At 47.8% G+C, this 14,422-nt stretch overlaps 1 protein-coding gene across 4 annotated transcripts in view; it reads left to right on the forward strand.

The window, feature by feature from the left end:
• The first annotated feature begins 3,993 nt into the window (after positions 1-3,993).
• SMOC1 (SPARC related modular calcium binding 1) overlaps positions 3,994-14,422 on the forward strand; it is a 150,809-nt gene continuing 140,380 nt past the window's right edge. For 2 of the 4 annotated variants that reach the window (XM_029237733.1, XM_029237734.1), the window contains exon 1: positions 3,994-4,364. In XM_029237733.1, coding sequence (XP_029093566.1) covers positions 4,266-4,364 — 99 coding nt within the window. In that variant the 5' untranslated portion in view covers positions 3,994-4,265. The remainder of the gene's footprint in view (positions 4,365-14,422) is intronic. The other 2 variants (XM_029237731.1, XM_029237732.1) reach the window with 2 other exon arrangements.

Consider the following 14,422-nt stretch of genomic DNA (forward strand, 5'->3'; position numbering starts at 1 on the left):
TAATCTTCCAAATTGTTTGTCATTCTAATTATTTTTGTCATGTATATATATATTTTCAGCTTTATTGAGGTATAACTGACAAAATTGTAAGATATTTAAAGTGTACAATATAATATGTATACATTATGAAAGGATTCCCCCCAACGAGTTAATTAACACATCCATCACCTCACATATTTACTTTTGTTTGTGTATCAGTTGTCATGTATATTTAAAGTGTAAGCACTGACCTTGGTAAGATTAACTTCTGTGGGTCAATCTCACCTGCGTAATGGGACTAATAATAACTATCTCAGCCCAATGTCGGTGTTACAGCAAGTTGTCATAAATTCAGAAACAGACCCCAGGATTCTTGACGTCCCAGGCTTCTGAGCTTAGTAGTACTTGAAAAGAGTCCTGAACCTTAGACATCACTCACCTTTCTCTGTCCATAGTGGTGTCACAAGTGAAGCAAGTATGAATCAAGGTATGTTTCTATTATAGAAGCACTTTTTTTCCAAAGCACTATTAAAGACTCACCTTCCTGAAACCTTCCCTGCCCATTAGGTTTATAGTGGGTCCCTGCTCTCTGAGTCCCCAAAACACACTGCAGTCTTTGTTCTTAAATACAGTCTCCAGGTATCTGTTTGCTGTGTCTTAAATTAGATTATAACCTCTCAGAGGGCAGGGTGTACATCCAAAGATCTCATAATAATGAGCATTGTGCTGGGCACAGAAGGAGATTCATCAAAATGCTTGTTAAAATGAATAGAAAGATTCGACTCTGAATATGAGACAAGACTCCTGGACTGGGGCTTCCCTGGTGGCGCAGTGGTTGAGAGTCTGCCTGCAGATGCAGGGGACACGGGTTCGTGCCCCAGTCCAGGAAGATCCCACATGCCGCGGAGCGGCTGGGCCTGTGAGCCATGGCCGCTGAGCCTGTGCGTCCAGAGCCTGTGCTCCGCAGCGGGAGAGGCCACAACAGTGAGAGGCCTGTGTACCGCAAAAAAAAAAAGACTCCTCGACTATACAAAAACATATATTGAAATGGGCGTTCCTAGCTAGTACTAAATATTTGAGGCCCTCAGACCTCAGTATGGGATATAAAGTATTATTTTTCTTCACTGAAATATCCCCTTGCAAACAGAAGTCCCACAGGACAAGGAGCATGGCTGAAACTGGACAGACCAGATGCCAGGAGAGCTAGATTTATTTTTGGACCATAAGCTTGGCCTCCAGGGAAAGAAGGAACTTGTCAATTTCACTTTTTTGCTTGGATCAGACGATTGAGCCTGGCAGAGAGACACTCTTTGGGACTAGTAGTTCTCTGGAATTTCTAACCTTCTCTGGGCTTGGGAGGAGTTGGGAGAAGAAAATGCATCATTTGAATGATGGCCATGGTTACGGCAGGCCTCGCATGCCAACCAGAGGGAAAGAAAATACTTGCTGAGCAAAGTAACTGGAAAGCAGTTACTCATATTTTAAACTAAGCTACATGGTTGAAATCCAGAATAATGTAGACTTTTGGACCAGCGACTACTTGGAAATAAGCTTTCTGGCTGGAGAGCAGCCTCTGGTGTTGTGGATGGAAAGGACTACTGCAGTGTCTTTTCCCTCAGTGCTTTTGTGCTGCCAGATGCTGGGGGGGTCGGCATCTCAAGCATTTACTTACTCCAGTAGATGTCTCAATAATTCCAGCAACAGAAAGGAGTTGATCACTTTGATGGGGGTGCTTGTGGCCATGTGGTAGAGTCAGGACAAACCCGTCAGACCACTGACCCTGATAGTGACATTTTCATCCCTCCAAGCCCCTGGTGGAGGAGCACTTAGGCAGGCACAGGGAAATTGATGTAAGTGCTTCACAAGGCACAGGAGAAATGGACAAGTCCAGCTGGGCAAATTCCCAGGATGCCAGATCATAAGGGCTGTTTCCAGGAAGGGCTGACCCTTGCTGGAAGGGCTGACCCTTGCTTTTCCCTGAAGCTCAGTGCCGCTAAGAATCTCAGCTCCCTTGTAGGCCACTGAAAAAATTCCCAGTAAGCACACAGGAACTGTTGAACCCTACAGCATTTGCGATTGCAATTACCAGATGATGGAGGAAGAATTAGATTCTGAAAATCTGGGCTTGAATCTTCCCTGTCATTTACCAGCCAAATGAGGCCAGGCAAGTCCCAATCGCATGGAGTATCCGTTTACTTACCTGTAAAGTCGGATCTCTCTGTCTACTTCACAGGATCGTTCTAAGGATAAAATGAGATGAGGCATTTGTCCTGCCCTCTTCATATGCCAGATGGTGATATTTATAACTTAGTCATTCTAAGGGCTTTATATACTTCATCTCCTTCAATCCTGAGAACACCTCATAACGTGGACACTATTTTTATCCCCATTTTACAGACAGGAAAACTGGACCCCAGATTAAGTAAAGTGACTGATGCAAGGTTACACCACTAGGTGGCAGACCCAGGATTTGAACCCATCCTGACAGGCTCCAGAGAGCATGTCAGACTGTTACACTATTTCCCAGCAGAGGAAGACAGGCGATTCTCTTAGAGCAGTTCTTCATTTTTGTTTGGAGAACAACCAGTACTTTGTTATTGTTTCAGCAACCAGTCAGGGCTTTCTGATCTGAGGGCGCTGGGGAAAGTTGAAGCCTTTTAAGCAGAGTGTGGTGATTCAGGTCTGCTTTTTAGAAGGATGACTAGCTGCCTGGTGGAGGCTGGATGGCAGACAAGGGGAGTGGGCAAAACTGAGTGCAGGAGTTGGGTGAGAAGCTTGTTTATACAATCCAGGAGAGAAGCAGTAAGGGAAAGGAGTTAACCTTTGTCTGGACCTCTCAAGCCCACAGGGAGAGGAGTTAAATTCTGGCACTGCTTCCAGCCTGGCTGGAGAAAAGTATCCCTCCCCTTGAAGTGAGCGGTCCATACCGATGAAAATAAACACTAAGGGCTGTATTCCACATAAGAAGGTAAACCATGGTTCTCTTGGGTTGAATGCAGTGGACCACCTGGTTCCGTTGAGAAGCTGGTGTGATGTGTCTGTGACCATTCCCAAGATGAACCCCTGGGGACTGCCCTGGGCAGAGCCTTCCAACATCCTACGGGCACTCAGGAGAGGTCTCCCTCCCTCCTCTGACCCATCTCTGGGGTCTTTGCACCCACAGACTACTCCTCCTACCAATGCTTTTTCCTCTCTCTCCCCCCACCAGGAAACCACCTCCCCTCGAACCTCTCCTCCCAGGGCTCCTAGGCCTCAGAGAGGCTGCCTGTTGGCCCTCCAGTTCCAGGCAGGGAGCCAGGACGCTTGGGTTCTAATCCCAGATCCACCACAGGGCCACGGGTCGGCATCATCCCATACCCACAGGGGCCCTCCCCAGCAAGGAGATGCCCAGCACGTGCTTTCTCTCTCTTCTCGACTCTGCTCCCGGGGCAGCCGCTGTAGGACTTAAGTGTGTCACCCGCTGGAATCTTGTTTGCAAGCAGCGAATGCGCCTAATCCCCACGCCCAACCCCGGTCACAGCCAGCGCTCTGTGCAGATGACCTGGCGACTTCCCAGTTGTTCTTGGTGTTGATGCAGCCAGGAGGCAGATTTCTGAACCCCTCTGCGCCCTAGTACCCGCATCTGAAAAAACGAGGCGAGGAGTGTTTTCCCTGCCTATTTCATCCGGCTGTTGTGACAAGTCACGTACTCGTGCAGAAAACGGTACATGCTTAAGGTGTTATCATTAGCCGGGCGGGCATTCTGGTAGGTTCAGGCTGCTGGAGCTCTCGGAGGCTTCACCAGACCCAAGGGCCAAGAGGAAGTTCCTCTTTATCCCGCTCTCTCCTGGCGCCCACTTCTGCCAAGCCACCGAGAGTCATTCCTCAGTGGGGACGACCGCGAGCCGCCCCTCTTTCCTCTCTCCCATTGGCTTTCACCTGCCAGAGGGGCGGCTGCCACGGGCCTCTCGGCCCGTCAGTCAGGGCCGTCGGGCTCCGCCCCACCCCTCCCGGGGATTTATAACGGGAATTCCCATGGCCCAGCTCTGGCGTCCAACCTGCTGCCGCCGCGGCCCGGCCGAGCCGAGAGCACCACACGCAGAGCACACGCTCGCGCTCAGCTCCCCTCCGGGGCGGTTCATGAGCGCGCGCTCCGACCGCAGCCTCCGCGAGCTCGCGCCGCACCGCCGCGGCCCGCCGTCGCCAGGGCCCCCCGGGGGAAGGAAGGCAGGAAGGCCGGCGCGGCCGTGCGCCCCGTGGAGCCCGCCACCCCTGTCCGCAGCCGGCTGCCCGGCCCGCCTGGCACCATGCTGCCCGCGCGCTGCGCCCGCCTGCTCGCGCCCCACTTGCTGCTCGTGCTGGTGCAGCTGTCCCCGACTCGCGGCCACCGCACCACGGGCCCCAGGGTAAGTGCGCCCCCAGCCGCGCGCCCACCTGCGGAAGGAGACCCAGGTCGCTGACCCTCCTCCTGTGTGGGGGGGAGGTCGCTGACCCTCCTCCTGTGTGTGGGGGAGGTGGCGGAGAGGGGGAAGGGAGGCGTCAGACCTCGTCCCCCTCCTCACCTACTACCCAGTCCCCCGTGGGCTTCTCGGCGAAGTTGCTGAAATAAAAATTTCTCCCATTGTTACCCCCGCCCCCCACCCACCCATTCTTTCTTGCAGCACCGATTCTGCCCGCTCCCTCCTGCCCTCCTCCCCCGCTGTCACTGGTGCGTTCTCTCTCCCAGTCTCTTCTCCCAGGGCCTTTTGCTCCAAGACCCTTAGAGGTGCCTTCCGCCTCCGAGGTGCCTCATGCTGCTTGCGGTCCCGGAGCGCTGGTGCTCTTGGCAGGCGGCGGTGGGGGGCAGCTCTGCCTCCAGGGTTTTAGGTTACCCGAGAGCCACACAAGGACCTTGTGTTGTTGCTGTTTTAAAAAGCGATCGCTGCTCATAAAACCCGCAGCAGATAATTTTAATGCTCCCTCCCGCTAGGCACAGCGGCGGAGGAGGGGTAGAGGTGGAGGCTGGGGAGAGCTGGTGGAGAGGAGCTGGCAGTGTTCAAGGGTCTCTTCCCCTGCGTTCGGGCGCGGGAGGTTGAACTACTTGTTGAACCTTGGTCTGATTGGAGTTCCTGAACGATGTGAAACGTGCCAATTCTGTGCACAGGCCAGGCTGTTCAGGGCATTCTAAAACCTCCCGGAACCGACGGCATTGTGTGCGTTGCTGGGCTAGGTTATTGCTCCCATGCGCCCACTCGGTCTAATGAAGGATTCCACTGGCTTAACAAGTGTCCTCTTAAACCGCTTAGGTGTTCATTTGATCAAATTTATCCAGACAATCTCTGGCCGAGGATTAACGTATGTCAGGGCAGTTGTCTATGGAGATAGCTGCTTGCCTCCGCCAGGCAGTGGGAGAGTCCATGTGGAAGTAGCTGGGATCTTTGTGAACAGGTGGGCTCCTTAACCAACTCACGCTTTCCTGGGTATTGTTCGGCCTAGCCTGTTGCCACCTGTTCCGACTGCAGGTTCTTTATTCACAGCTCTTGCTACCACGAGAGTCATCTTTATAGCTGTCGTGTGTGTGGGAAAAGCCTTGCAGAGCTCGATGAGCCGTCATGACCGCCCAGGTGCTGGTTGATTACATCCGAGCCCGGCTATCACTGTGAGATCAGATTTGCAGCCACTTAGGAAAGAAAAGTGTTTGTCCCCGTGTTGGGCCGGCCCTTGCTTTTATGACCAGATGTGCAACAGCAGCAGTTAAAGTGCGGCCGATTAGATCCAGGGCGTGTCATAAATCCTCGACAGCAGGCGTTCCCAAAGCTGGGGCAAGTCAGGGCTCCAGGAGTGACTTTTATGGATGCAGATGAGCATATGCCTTTTCAATGAAGCTGCTTGGTTTGATACTAGGACTCACAGCTCTTAAACTCTGAGGTCAGGAGAGCCACGGCGTTCCCTTCAATAATTAGGAACAGTCAAGACAAGAGACGCAGACCAGAGCACCCCAACTGAAATCTGGATGCCCGCCCACATGAGAGGCCCGGAGACAAATGGCGGGGGGCTCATTTGCTGCCGGGCGGGTCTAGCGTCTCAAGCCATATGGCTCTCCTTCCTTGCCTCCTGAATCTGGGGGAAGCAGCTCTTAGGGGAAAGCTAGGGACTTCAGGGGAAAATAGAGACATTGGTTCGTTTCCCCTCCAGCTTCTTTAGTTCATTAATTTGACAGAAATGGTGGAACACAAACAGGAACTGTAAATAGGCTTATGTGTCCCAGCTGCATTTTCTCTCTCTCTCTCCTTTCCTCTCTCTTTCACACACACACACACACACACACACACACACACACACACTTAGAAAGTACCAAGAGGAAGCTACCGCCTTGAGCGTGTGGTTACCTGGATGCATTTATAGGCCCCATTGAAAGCCACCACTTATGAGTTCTTGAGCTGGGCACTTTCCATGATCACTTATGTTTATAAGAACAAGAAGATGGGTCTTTTTAGTGTCATTTTGCAAGTGAGACTTAGGGAGGCTAAAAGCCTTGCTTGAAACACTCATGGTGCATCCACAGCAGTGGGAGCCAAATCCCAGTTTATACGGATGTGCAGGTCGTGTGCTTTCCATACCACCCAGAAGCTGCGGGGAGTGTTCATCCAACTAGTCATGCCGTTCCTGTTAAATGGGCATCAGGCGAGTCTGTAAGAAAGCATTACTGATACTTTTGGGTGTCTGTATCACTAAAGGGTGATGTCTTTGAGTTTCAACCTATTCCAGAAGACTGCAGTTCTCTTCTCTGTCTTCTTGGTGGCCTCAGAAATGTGGCCCTGGTTGTGAATGGCAGTGTCACAGGAGGAGCAGAAACATCTGGCTGTTGCAGTATTCCCTTGGGCATCCCTGGGTCTCTTCTGCTAATCCTTTGAGTGACAGAGGCTTAAGGATTGGCATCTTTTCCAGCTGGCTTTCTAGGAAACCGAGAGCATGCCCTTTCGGTTTAACTTTATCTGGCTCACTAATTGAGCTCCCCCGAGGCCTAGACCCCAATCCTTGCCCCTTTATTTGTTTCCTGCCTTCATAAAATGCCTGACATTTGTTTGACTCTGGAAACCAGCAGCTATCAAGTATCAGATTGGAGGCTATTATGTAGAAAGCACCTGATTTCTTGGCCTCTCAGCTCTGAGCAGCCGCGTGGCTACCTGGGATGCTGGCCAGGAGCCTTTTAATTATGGAGGAGACAGCCATTTCTTTAATCCTGCACACTTTACTGAAAACCTTTCTGTGGAGGATTGAATGGGGGAGGGGCTCTGCCAGGCTGATGGAGTCTGACTAATGCCTGTCTTTGTCTAAACCTCTGTCTGCCTGGCAGACTGGGAGCTGGGTGAGGGCAGGAATCGTGCCCGTCTTGTCCATCGGTGTATCCCCAGAGCTCAGCACAGGGCCTGGCACTTGTGAAATGAACAAATAAATGCAGATAATGCATGTTTAACAGTGATTCACAGGTTCCACCTTCTTGGTGCAGGACTGGAGGCAGGAAATAGATTTAAGAAGTTTGGGCTTCCCTGGTGGCGCAGTGGTTGAGAGTCCGCCTGCCGATGCAGGGGACACAGGTTCGTGCCCCGGTCCGGGAAGATCCCACATGCTGCGGAGTGGCTGGGCCCGTGAGCCGTGGCCGCTGAGCCTGCGCGTCCGGAGCCTGTGCTCTGCAACGGGAGAGGCCACAACAGTGAGAGGCCCGCGTACCATAAAAGAAAAAAAAAAAAAAGTTTGAGAAATAGGAGAAAAGGTCAAGAAGTCTAAGAAATTTTATTTCTTAATTGTTTTAGCTATATTATTTAACTGTCCTCTCTCCTCTCACATACTTGATTCATCCTTTAAAACCTAGTTCTAGCATCACTCTCTGGGAACTTTCCTGCACAAAAGCATTTTGGTTAGAATCGATCACTCTCACCTTTGTACAACTTCGGTATCTCTTTCACTTGTCTTCCAGCTTTTGCTAATTCTTCTACAGTGAGCATCTTGAGATCAGACCAGCATCTTCATCTTCTCAGCTCTAACTTGCCCCTTCGGCACTCCACGCATAATTCTGTCTTGTTAAGTGAACAAGCTCACAACCTCTTGAGGGCAGAATAGAGATGTTATTTGTCAGTGTGCTGGTCATACTGCAAAGTGTTCTGTAAATATTTATTGAAATGAATTCGACTGTGATGTCCATGCTGGACTCCCTGCTCTCATTTAAATGTGAAATTGGTTACTTAACAAACTATTATTTTTTTTCCATTTTAGGCTTTTGTTCCTTGTTTAAAAATAAGCATGTGGGGTGGTTATAGGAGGGGTGGGGGAGGAGAGACTGAGCAAGCGGACTTGGATGGGGGAACAGGCTTTGACTCCACCTAAACCCTTTCTAAAAAATCTTGCATTTGCCAAATGTGAAGCAGCTTGTAGACAGTTCCCTTCTGTTTGACTAACCTGTCTCAGTGTCTGGACCAGGGTGTGTCCTTGTGTCTGCAGAGATGCCTTTCTTATTGTCTGTGTTCAGGACAGAAACCTTTTTTTTCCACATGGGGGTTTTAGCTGAGGGGCTACTCAAGGTGTTAGACCAAGAATTTCATTTAAATATTTTGATAGAGCTGACATGTGAAATTTAAAGAAATAAAACTGAGGAAGACAGGAAGAGGAGACAATCATCTTAGAAACTCTAGGAAATTCAATCAAATGGAAAACACTTTGATATTATCTCCTAAAGTGGAACATTCACTTTTTTTTTTTTTTTTGGCCGCCCCTCTTGGCTTGTGGGATCTTAGTTCCCCGACCAGGGGTTGAACCTGAGCTCTTGGCAGAGAAAGCACGGAGTCTTAACCACTGGACCGTCAGGAAATTCCCCGAATGTTCACATTTTTTAGAGCCCAGGGATTCCACTCCTAGGTGTATATGCCCAAGAGAAACTCATGTCCAGAAGGAGACATATGCAACCGTGTTCACGCTATCACAAGCCTGGAAAGAGCTCCAGTACCCATCAGTAGGAGGGTAGATGAATAAATTGTGATGTATCCACACAATGGAGAATTATAGTCAGTCAAAACAAATGAACAACAGTGACACGCAAAAATATGGACGCATCTGGGTAATATGATATTAAGTAAAAGAAATGCACTGAAAGATGCAGCGTGACATCTTTTATAAATTTATAAATAGCTAAAATTAAATAAAAACACTTTTAGGAATACATATAGCTGCAAGAAAACTATATGAAAAGAAAAACAAGGTACACAGGATCGGGGGAGGTTAGGGTGAAGCAGAGGGTTGGATTGGCCAGGAAAATCATATGATTTGTGTAAGTTAGTATCAATACTTTACCTTCTTTTTTGGGGGGGGGCGTGAGTTTGAAAGTATTTGTCCATTGGTAAAGATCAATAGCTTATTTAATAAAAAATAAGAGTGGCTCCTGCTTAGACCAATGTTGAGTGTGTCACGAGCCAAAGATTATGTTTAATTCCATTCTTTGCACCTGAGGTCAGGCAAACACAAATTCCCTTTGTAGAGACTCCTTTCTTGCCTCCTCTGCTCCCTCCTCCCCCTTTCCAGATGTGCATCTTAGAAAATACCACGTTAGGGAGTGATGATTGGTTTTTCTTTGAATTCTTGGCTGGTTAGACCAGGGGCCCCAACCCCGGGAGGAGGAGGACTGGTAGGGGTCCGTGGCCTGTCAGGAACCTGGCCGCACAGCAGGAGGTGAGCGGCGAGTGAGCGAGTGACGCTTATCTGCCACTCCCCATTGCTCCCCGTCGCTCGCCTTACCGCCTGACCCATCGCCGCCCCCCATCCGTCCGTGGAAAAATTGTCTTCCACGAAACCGGTCCCTGGTCCCAAAAAGCTTGGGGACCGCTGGGTTATACCCAGAGCCGGCCCAGGCTCCGGCGTAAATGTCTACATCAGCTGGCCAATGAGCTCATTTGCAAAGCTGAGCCCGCGGTAGGCAGTCTTCTCTCTCCCTTGTTCAGGGGGATCAACCCTGTACATCTGAGTCCCCAGCCCTGCAGAGTAGAAAAGTTCACCAACTGACGCTTGGGCCAGAAGCCTTATTTGCCAGCGGGGGTGGGGGAGGCGTGTTTCGGGCTGATCGCTGCCTTCATTCCAACCTCCTCCCTCGCCTGCCTTGGCAGAGGCTGGGGAGGGGAGCATGGCCCCGCTTAGCAGGTACAGGGCACCCTTTCTCTCCCGACCACATAGAGATCTATTGTTTAAGCAGCCAAGTTCCTGGCATTGCTGGGGGGTGGGTATGTCCATGTGGAGGGCCCCTTCCTCCTGAGCTTGTCACCGCGGAGCAGTTTGGGAGAGGACAAGGGTTAAGCTGCGGATGGGAAATCGATCGGAGCTGCTTGTGAGGCATGCCAAACAGGGTTAGCATTGTACATATGTGCTGTGCAGGAGCCCTGAGTCACTGAGGGGATAGGAGAACTGGATCTCCACCAACACTCCCAACGGCCTCACAGAGACGCCAAAGCGACATAGGTCAGTATAGCAATTAATTGGATTTCCTTCTGCACCTGACGTCATTCTAAACTCAATCGCTAGATCACAAATTAATCTTACCTTTGGCAGACATCTAATCACGTTAGGTGTGGAGCTCTATGTACTTCCCAGCCGTTGCCTTGATTGATTTTGGCCTCCTTCTTCTGGAGCCAAAGCAGGGCAGCCTCTACAAAGCAGGAAAGGCCACTCAGAAGAGCTGGAGCCTCAGAAGAGCCCCTGCCACCATCACGGAGGACCGGGGTGGAGCCAGGTTCTGGGAGATAATGTGTCAGGTGCTTTGAAACCTGACAAATACTCTGCAAATGTGAGCGACTGTGTCCCTTCCCCTTAAAAACCATTTCTCACTGCAGCATTGATCTGATTCCGTTAGATAAGGGCCAAATGTTATTTTTTGTTTGTTTGTTTGTTTTCAAGTATTGGCAGTGGAGAAAAACTGGACCCACTTCCCGGAACGGTTCATTTTTAGGACTAGATAACATCTCTAAGACAGCGCTGGGAGTTAAAAATATTTTGGGGGCATGTTTATCATGCATCGCTTCTTGAAAAATTCTGCAAAACCCCAGGGGAGAGGACACAAAAGCAGTAACAAGTAAGAGGGTGAGGTGGGCAGTGTTATAAAAGGACATTGAGCCTGCTTTCAGGAGCACAGTGCCCCTGACTGGCTCAAAAACAATGACTCCAACGACTCCCCTTCGTCAGTGGTGCTGTCCGATAGACCTTTTTGCTAGGATGGAAATGTTCTGCATCTGCACTGTCCAATATTAGACACATGTGGCTATTGAAGGGTTTTTTGTGGGTTGGTTTGTTTGTTTTTGTGGGGTTTTTTGCTATTGAATTTTAAATGTGGTAAGTAAAACTGAGGAACTGACTTTTAAACTTAATTTGATTTCAATTAAGAGTAAATGTTAATAGCCACGTGTAGCTAGTGGCTGTCATACTGGACAGTGTTGGTCTCTCACCGAGGTGCCCAGCCTTACCTCTCACTGTATATCCCCACCCTCATGTGCCCCAGACTTTGGTTGCACTTAACCACATTGCATTTCCTGACCTCTCCTTCCCTCCTCATCTCTGTCTGTCCGAATCCCGCTCATCATTCAAAAGCCTCCACACAGTCCTCCCAGCCTCGCCCCAGGAAGGGTTCTCTCACCCACTGTGCTTTGCTTACCCCTAGGATAGTGCGTGTCCCCATCTGCCCTGTGTTCTAGCTGACCGTAGAGGGAGGGTAGTGGGGCAGCCTCAGCACAGGCTTTGGAGGTAGACAGACCCAAGTTTGAGTCTGTCTCTGCCACTGTGAGCCTGGGCTAATAAGTTAACCTGTTGGGTCCTCGGTTCCCTAGTTTCTCCAATGGAAGGCATAGCATCTCTGTTCCAGGGTGGAGGGAGGATGAAGTGGGAAGTCTTAGCTTCCTATTCCTATTCCTGTTGTAACACATAGCACAAACCTAGTGGCTTAAGCAACACAAATTTTTGGAGGTCTGAAGTCTAAGACAGATCTCACTGGGTTAAATAATCAGCAGAGCTGAGTTCCCTTCTGGAGGCTTCAGGGGAGAATCCATTTTCGTGCCTTTTCCACCTTCTAGAAACTGCCTGCATGCCTTGGCTTGTAGCCTCTGTTCATCTTCAAAGCCAGCAATAGCTGGTCAAGTCTTTTTCATGCTTCCATCTCTCTGGTTCTGACTCTTCTGCTTCTCTCTTCTCCAGTTAAGGACCTTGTGATTTCTGACCCTTGGGCCACCAGGAGAGCCCAGACTGTTCTCCTTATTTTAAGGTCAGCTGATTAGCAACCTTAATTCCTCCTTGCAGTATACTGTAGCACTATTAGGATTAGGACATGACATCTTTCGGGGGGCCATTATTTTGCCTACCACATTCATTAAGGGTCTGATACAGTGCCTGGCTCATACAGGGTGCTTGATAAGTGGGGGCCATTATTATGACCTTCATCTATGAGTTTCTTTCGTTTTAGCCTGGGGGTCTTGCAATGGTGGTGTTGCTTAGTTTTCTTTATAGACTCCATCCTGTTCAAGAACAGGTGCTTAGTAAATATTTATTGAATAACAGAATTTTTGGTAAATGTAGATTATTTCTTTCCTTGTAAAGAAATATTACACAGTAAAAAGGGTCAAATGCAACCCAAAGTACATAATCCCCTTTGTGCAAAAAAAAAAAAAAAAAAAAGTTGGCTTATGATTTTTTACGGAACTAGAACAAAAAATCTTAAAATTTGTATGAAGACACAAAAGACCCCGAATAGCCAAAGCAGTCTTGAGGGAAAAAAACAGAGCTGGAGGAATCAGACTCCCTGACTTCAGACTATACTACAAAGCTACAGTAATCAAGACAATATGGTACTGGCACAAAACCAGAAACATAAATCAATGGAACAAGATAGAAAGCCCAGACATAAACCCATGCACCTATGGTCAACAAATCTATGACAAAGGAGGCAAGGATATACAATGGAGAAAAGACAGTCTCTTCAATAAGTGGTGCTGGGAAAACTGGACAGCTACATGTAAAAGAATGAAATTAGAACACTCCCTAACACCATACACAAAAATAAGCTCAAAATGGATTAGAGACATAAATGTAAGACCAGACACTATAAAACTCTTAGAGGAAAACATAGGAAGAACACTCTTTGACATAAATCACAGCAAGATCTTTTCTGATCCACTTCCTAGAGTAATGGTAATAAACACAAAAATAAACAAATGGGACGTAATGAAACTAAAAACTTTTTGCACAGCAAAGGAAACCATAAACAAGACAAAAAGACAACCCTCAGAATGGGAGAAAATATTTGCAAATGAATCAATGGACAAAGGATTAATCTCCAAAATATATAAACAGCTCATGCAGCTCAATATCAAAAAAACAAACAACCCAATCGAAAAATGGGCAGAAGACCTAAATAGACATTTCTCCAAAGAAGGCATACAGATGGCCAAGAAACACATGAAAAGCTGCTCAACATCACTAATTATTAGAGAAATGCAAATCAAAACTACAATGAGGTACCACCTCACACCAGTTAGAATGGGCATCATCAGAAAATCTACAAACAACAAATGCTGGAGAGGGTGTAGAGAAAAGGGAACCCTCTTGCACTGTTGGTGGGAATGTAAATTGATACAGCCACTATGGAGAACCGTATGGAGGTTCCTTAAAAAAATAAAAACAGAATTACCATATGATCCAGCAATCCCACTACAGGGCATATATTCAGAGAAAACCATAATTCAAAAAGACACATGCACCCCAATGTTCATTGCAGCACTATTTACAATAGCCAGGTCATGGAAGCAACCTAAATGCCCATCACCAGACGAATGGATAAAGAAGATGTGGTACATATATACAATGGGATATTAGCCATAAAAAGGAACGAAATTGGGTCATTTGTAGAGATGTGGATGGATCTAGAGACTGTCATACAGAGTGAAGTAAGTCAGAAAGAGGAAAACAAATATTGTATATTAACGCATATATGTGGAACCTAGAAAAATGATACAGATGAACCGGTTTGCAGTGCAGAAATTGAGACACAGATGTAGAGAACAAACGTATGGACACCAAGGTGGGGAAGTGGTGCGGGGTTGGAGGTGGTGGTGTGATGAGTTGGGCGATTGGGATTGACATGTATACGCCGATGTGTATAAAATTGATGACTAATAAGAATCTGCTGTATAAAAAAATAAATAAAATTAAATTAAAAAATTAAAAAAAACTAATACTAAACTTTCTTTGGGTTATTTGTATGGAAATATGTTAATATAAATGTTTCAGACATTACATGAAATTCCTAAAAATCTTATATGTTCTGGTATAATGTTATAAGTCATAATTCTAGTTATTATTTTAAAATGTATATCTCAGAAATAACTAAATTTCCTTGTCAATTGCATTATTATGAACTTCCCTCAAATCTTTAACCGTGGTCACTTTTAAGTCTTTGGTCATT

This window comes from Monodon monoceros, unplaced genomic scaffold, assembly GCF_005190385.1.
Source record: "Monodon monoceros isolate NGI ecotype Baffin Bay Population unplaced genomic scaffold, NGI_Narwhal_1 Super_Scaffold_21, whole genome shotgun sequence".
Lineage (NCBI taxonomy): Eukaryota > Metazoa > Chordata > Mammalia > Artiodactyla > Monodontidae > Monodon > Monodon monoceros.